This window comes from Crocuta crocuta, unplaced genomic scaffold (genome assembly GCF_008692635.1).
Source record: "Crocuta crocuta isolate KB4526 unplaced genomic scaffold, BGI_CrCroc_1.0 scaffold3329, whole genome shotgun sequence".
NCBI classification, from domain to species: domain Eukaryota; kingdom Metazoa; phylum Chordata; class Mammalia; order Carnivora; family Hyaenidae; genus Crocuta; species Crocuta crocuta.
Genome location: NW_027529801.1, coordinates 12,904 through 19,497, shown reverse-complemented (window position 1 = coordinate 19,497; position 6,594 = coordinate 12,904). Strand labels below are relative to the sequence as shown.

Here is a 6,594-nt window from a genome sequence, read left to right as displayed (position 1 = left end):
ACACTGCAGCTACATGATGATGTGAACTTTTTCTGGGACTGGCTGGCACCCAGATGCCAGTCTCTGGACGTTGGCTGCAGCAAGGTCTCGCTAGCATTCCTGGGGCCATTGCTTGGTGAGACCTTCCCCCGGGGGTTCTGAGTAGGTCAAAGCATCGGTCCCTCAGAAGTGAAGGGTTGAGATATACAACCACATCTCAGATAAAACTCAGGACCGAGGTGCCACCTGGCAACCTGACAGTATACACGGTCACGGACAGTGTAAAAGCGGGGAGTGGACGGAAACTGGAGACAAAGGACAGGTGTGCGATTTCTGGTCTGGGAGAGCACAGAGTTCTGAGACTAGACTGGATACCTGGGTGATGTCATTTTCACCCTGCCTGCGCATGCACATACACACCTACAAGTAACACAACATCCACCCCAGTAAACTAATCAGCGCCATCTGGTGACGAATGGAGCTGTTACACTAAGCCTAGCCCAACTGGGCCAATCTCACTCTTCAGGAACACCACAAATATTTCTGCCTTCTTAGTTTACAGAATACAAAGTGCTTCATAGTTTGACTTCTAGGGGAAAATGAAATAATACCAGTCATATTTCAGTTTGTTGGCTGGCCGATCTATTCAGTTTTCTTTTTTCTTTCTTTTTCATTTCTTTTCTTTTACTTGAATACACAAAGACAATTAAAAAATTATTTTTATTTTCAATGTTTATTAAAATATTTTCCTCCACTAAATTTTTCACTTCTTTGTAAANTGTGTGTGTGTGTGAGTTGTTTTTAATTCTTTAATTTGAAAATTTTCCCCTTTTTTCTCTACTCAGTCAGGCTCCTTTCAATAAACAGTCGATAACACGCTAAGATCTAGCATCATGTATTTGATTTTTGTGTGTATGTTGTTTTTAATATTTAAATTTAATTTATTTTTAAANTTGCCTCTCTCCCTCTCCCTCACTATTTTCCCCCTTCTTCTCCCCCATTTTCCTCCAATTTTTCAATTAAAAAATTTTTTTACCTTATTATTTCCTTTTCTTCCCTAAAAATAATTAAATGAAGGAATTCACAGCAAAAGAAAGAGCAGGGAGAACGGCAACCAGGGACTTAACCAACACAGATACAAGCAAGATGTCTGAACCAGAATGTAGAATAATGATGATAAGAATACTAGCTGGGGTCAGAAGTAGATTAGAATCAGGGCGTACGGTGGCTCAGTTGGTTAAGCGTCCAACTTCAGCTCAGGTCATGATCTCATGGTTCGTGGGTTCAAGCCCCATGCTGGACTCTGTGCTGACACAGCGTGGAGCTTGTTTCAGGTTCTGTATCTCCCTTTATCTCTGACCCTCCCCTGCTGACACTATCTTTCTCTCTCTCTCAGAAATAAAATATTAAAAAAAAAAGTAGATTTGAATCCCTCTTTATGGAGATAAAATAAGTAAAAGCTAGTCAGGATGAAATAAAAAAATGCTATAACTGAGCTGCAATCTCGAATGGCTACCACGGTGGCAAGAATGGATGAGGCAGAGCAGCAAATCAGCGATATATAGGACAAACTTATGGAGAATAATGAAGCAGGAAAAAAAGAGAAAAGCAAAAGAGTACAATTTAAGAATAAGAGAAAGCAGTGACTCATTAAAAAGGAACAACATCAAACTCATAGGAGTCCTAGAAGATGAAGAGATAAATAGGGGTAGAAGGGTTATTTGAGCGAATCATAGCAGAAAAATTTCTTACTTCAGGAAAAACACCAACATCAAAATCCAGGAAGCACAGAGGACTCCCACAAGATTCAACAAAAACTGACCATCAACAAGGCATATCGGAGTCAAATTCACAAAATACTCATACAAGGAAAGAATCATGAAAGCAGCAAGGGAAAAAAATCCTTATCCCACAAAGTAAGACAGATCAGGCTTGCGGCAGATCTATCCACAGAAACTAGGTAGGCCAGAAAAGAGTGGCAGGATACATTTTTAATGTGCTGATAAAGAAAAATATGCACTCAAGAATTCTTTATCCAGCAAGAATCTCATTCAAAATAGAACGAGAGACAAAAAGTTTCCCAGATAAATAAAAATTAAAGGAGTTCGTGACCACTAAGCCAGCCCTGCAACAAATTTTAAGGGGGACTCTCTAAGAAGAGAAAAAAATGAAAGAATAAAAAAGACCAAAAACAACAAAGACTAGAAAGGACCAGAAAACACTACTACAAATTCCAACTCTACAAAAAACATAATGGCAATAAACTCATATATTTCAGTACATACTCTAAACGTCAATGGACTAAATGCTCCAATCAAAAGACATAGGGTAACAGAATAGATAAGAAAACAATATCCATCTATAAATTGTTTATAAGATACCCACTTAAGACCCAAATACACCTTTTGATTGAATGTAAAAGGAGGGAGAACCATCTATCATGCTAATGGTCGCCAAAATAAAGCCAGAGTAGCCATATGTATATCAGACAATCTAGATTTTAAAATAAAAAAATGTAGCAAGAGGTGAAGAGGGTATTATATCATAATTAAGGTGTTTACTCACCAAAAAGACATAAAAATTGTAAATATTTATGCTTCAAATGTGGAGCGCCTAAATACATAAATCAATTAATCACAAATATAAATAAACTGATTGATAATAATCCCATAATAGTAGAGAACTTCAACACTCCACTTTAAGAAATGGAGAGATCTAAACTGAAAATCAACAAGGAAACCATGGCTCTGAATGATACACTGGACCATATGGACTTAACAGATATATTCAGAACATTTCATCCTAAAGCAGCAGAATATACGTTCTTCTCCTGTGCACATGGAACATTCTCTGGAATAGATCACATATTGGGATACAAATCAGCCCTCAAGAAGTATAAAAAGATCCAGATCATACCATGCATATTTTCAGACCACAATGCTATGAAACATAAAATCAATAACAAGAAAGAAAAAAATTGGAAAGATAACAAATATTTGGAGATTAAGGAACACCCCACTAAAGAACGAATGAGCTAACCAATAAGTTAAGGAGGAAATTAAAAAGTACATGGAAGCCAATGAAAATAACACCACAACCCAAAGACACTGCGATGTAGCAAAGGCAGTCACAAGAGAGACGTATATAGTAATCTAGGCCTTCTTAAAGAAGGAAGAAAGGCCTCAGATGCACAACGTAACCTTACACCTCAAAGAGCTAGAGAAAGAACAACAAATAAAACTTCAAACCAGCAGAGGACAGGAAATAATAAAGATAAGAGCAGAAATCAATGTTATTGAAATGAACAAACAAACAAAAAACCAGTAGAATAGATTAATAAAACCAGAAGCTGGTTGTTTGAAAGTATTAACAAAATTCATAAACCACTGGCCAGTTTGATCAAAAAGAAAAAGTAAAGGGCCCAAATAAATAAAAACAAGTATAAAAGAGGAGAGATCACAACCAACTCAGAAGAAATAAAAACAATAATGAGAGAATATTATGAGCAATTATACACCAATAAAATGGGAAATTTGGAAGAAATGGACAAATTCCTAGAAACATACAGACTACGAAAACTGAAACAGGAAGAAAGAGAAAACTTAAACAGACCCATACCAGTAAAGAAATCAAATTGGTAATAAATAATGACGCAAAAAAATAAGAGCACAGGGCCCGATGGCTTTCCAGGGGAATTCTACCAAACATTTAAGGAAGAGTTAACACTTATTCTCTTAAGGCTGATCCAAAACATAGAAATGAAAGGAAAACTTCCAAATTCATTCTATGAAGTCAGCATTACCTTGATTCCAAAACCAGGCAAAGACCCACCTAAAAAAGAGAACTATAGACCAGGCTCCCTGATGAACGTGGATATAAAAATCCTCAACAAGATACTAGCCAACCAGATTCAACAATACATCAAAAAAATTATTCACTATGACCAAGTGGGATTTATGCCTGGGATGCAGGGCTGGTTCAATATCTGCAAAACCATCAGTGTGATTCATCACATCAATTAAAGAAAGGAGAAGAATCACATGATCCTCTCAGTAGATGCAGAGAAAGCATTCGAGAAAATATACCTCCTTTCTTGATAAAAACCTTTACAAAAGTAGTGATAGAAGGATCATACCTCGAAAAATTAAAAGCTATATATGAAAGACCCAATGCTAATATCATCCTCAGTGGGGAAAAAGAGAGAGCTTCCCCCCTAAGGTCAGGAACAAGACAGGGATGTCCACTCTTGCCACTGTTATTCAACACAGTGTTGGAAGTCTTAGTGTCAGCAATCAGACAACACAAATAAATAAAAGACATCCAAATCAGTCAGGAGGAGGTCAAACGTTCACTCTTCGCAGATGAAATGATACTTGATATGGAAAACACAAAATATTCCACCAAAAAATTGCTGGAACTGATCCATGAATTCAGCAAAGTGGCAGAATATAAGATCAACGCACAGAAGTCGGTTGTACTCCTATACAACAACAATGAAACAATAAGAAGAGAAATCAAGGAATCTATCCCATTTACAATTGCAGCAAAAACCATAAAATACCTAGGAATAAGCATAACCAACGAGGTGAAAAATCTATACACTGAAGACTGTAGAAAAAGCTGATGAAGAAAATTGAAGAAGGCACAAAAAAACCCGGAAAATATTCTATGCTCCTGGATAGGAAGAACAAATACTGTTTTTTTTAAAAGTAGTTTATTGTCAAGTTGGTTTCCATATAACACCCAGTACTCATCCCCACAAGTGCCCTCCCTCCTCCATGCCCATCTCCCCCCTTCTCCTTCCCCCCCATCTGGCCTCAGTTTGTTCTCAGCATTCAAGAGTCTCTCATGGTTTGCCTCTCTCCCTCTCCCCCATTATTTTCCCCCTTCTTCCCCACGGTCCTCCGTTAAGTTCCTCCTAATCCTCCTATACATGCAAACATATGATATTTGTCCTTCTCTGCCTGACTTATTTCGCTCAGCATAACACCCTCAAGGTCCATCCATGTTGCTACACATGGCCAGATTTCATTGTTTCTCATTGTCTTGTAGTATTCCATCGTATAGATAAACCACGTCTTCTTGATCCATTCGTCCGTTGATGGATACTTAGGCTCTTTCCATGTTTTGGCTATTGTTGAGGGTGCTGCTGTGAACATTGGGGTCCATGTGCCCCTATGCATCAGCACTCCTGTATTCCTTGTGTCAATTCCTACCAGTACTATTGCTGGGTCATAGGGGAATTCTACTGTTAATGTTTTGAGGAACCTCCACACTGTTTTCCAGAGGGGCTGTACCAGTTTACATTCCTACCAACAGTGTAGGAGGGTGCCCGTGTCTCATCCTCGCCGCCAGCATCTAGAGTTCTCTGATTTGCTCATTTTAGCCACTCTGACTGGCGTGAGGTGGTATCTCAGTGTGGTTTTGATTTGTAATTCCCTGATGAGGAGGGATGCTGAGCATCGTTTCATGTGTCTGTTGGCCATCTGGATGTCCTCTTTGGAGAAGTGTCTGTCCATATCTTCTGCCCATTTCTTTACTGGGTTGTTTGTTTGTCGGGTGCGGAGTTTGGCGAGTTACTTATAGATTTTGGATATTAAAGTATGTGTAATTTTAATACTCTTTTCCTGGGCACTTCTTGGGCTGGCATGAACATTTGTTGCCCAAGCTGAGGGCCAGCTTTACCAAAAGATATATGTGTTGAGCAAAACATGATTCCTGGGTACAATATCTAAGACAGTGGGTGGTTTAATTTCTAGGGTTATTAAGACCGTCATGATTGGTGACCCATGAAGGTAATTAAATATCATGATGTTGCAGGCAATAGTGAAATACTCAGAAATTTCCTAGAACATGTTCTCTGAAGGCCTGGGTATTCTGTTTAACTCATCTCTATTGAACTTCAGTTAAAAAAGACATTTGAATGAATACTGAAATATTACTAATAGCAATTCAGAAGAAAAATATGAAANAAATAGGAATTATAAAGAATTTGCTGGACTGATTACCAAAGGGCATTCTCTCTTAGCTTGTGGCATATACTCTGTCTGGTACAGCTGATGCTACTGGAATCACCACTTTGTATAGTTCTCTGTAATCCACTGTTGACTTCCATGATCACTATTTTTCTTCCAGATTATGGGAAGGTATTAAACACAGAATCTGTAGGTTCTAGTTCAACTGTACCTAAGATATTTGGAATGAGAACTGAAATCTTTTTTTTTCTTAAATAGTTTTTGTTAAGTTGTTTTCCATATAACACCCAGTGCTCATTCCCACAAGTGCCCTCCTCCATGTCCATCACACCCCTTCCCCTCTCTCCCACCCCCATCTGGCCTCAGTTTGTTCTCAGCATTCAAGAGTCTCTCATGGTTTGCCTCTCTCCCTCTCCCCCATTATTTTCCCCCTTCTTCCCCACGGTCCTCCGTTAAGTTCCTCCTAATCCTCCTATACATGCAAACATATGATATTTGTCCTTCTCTGCCTGACTTATTTCGCTCAGCATAACACCCTCAAGGTCCATCCATGTTGCTACACATGGCCAGATTTCATTGTTTCTCATTGTCTTGTAGTATTCCATCGTATAGATAAACCACGTCTTCTTGATCCATTCAT

At 38.5% G+C, this 6,594-nt stretch overlaps 1 protein-coding gene across 1 annotated transcript in view; it reads right to left on the bottom strand.

The window, feature by feature from the left end:
• Window positions 1-249: 249 nt before the first annotated feature.
• Window positions 250-6,594, bottom strand: part of LOC144230754 (olfactory receptor 2W1-like) — a 7,572-nt gene continuing 1,227 nt past the window's right edge. The window contains exon 2 of the mRNA XM_077763085.1: window positions 250-399. Coding sequence (XP_077619211.1) covers window positions 250-399 — 150 coding nt within the window. The remainder of the gene's footprint in view (window positions 400-6,594) is intronic.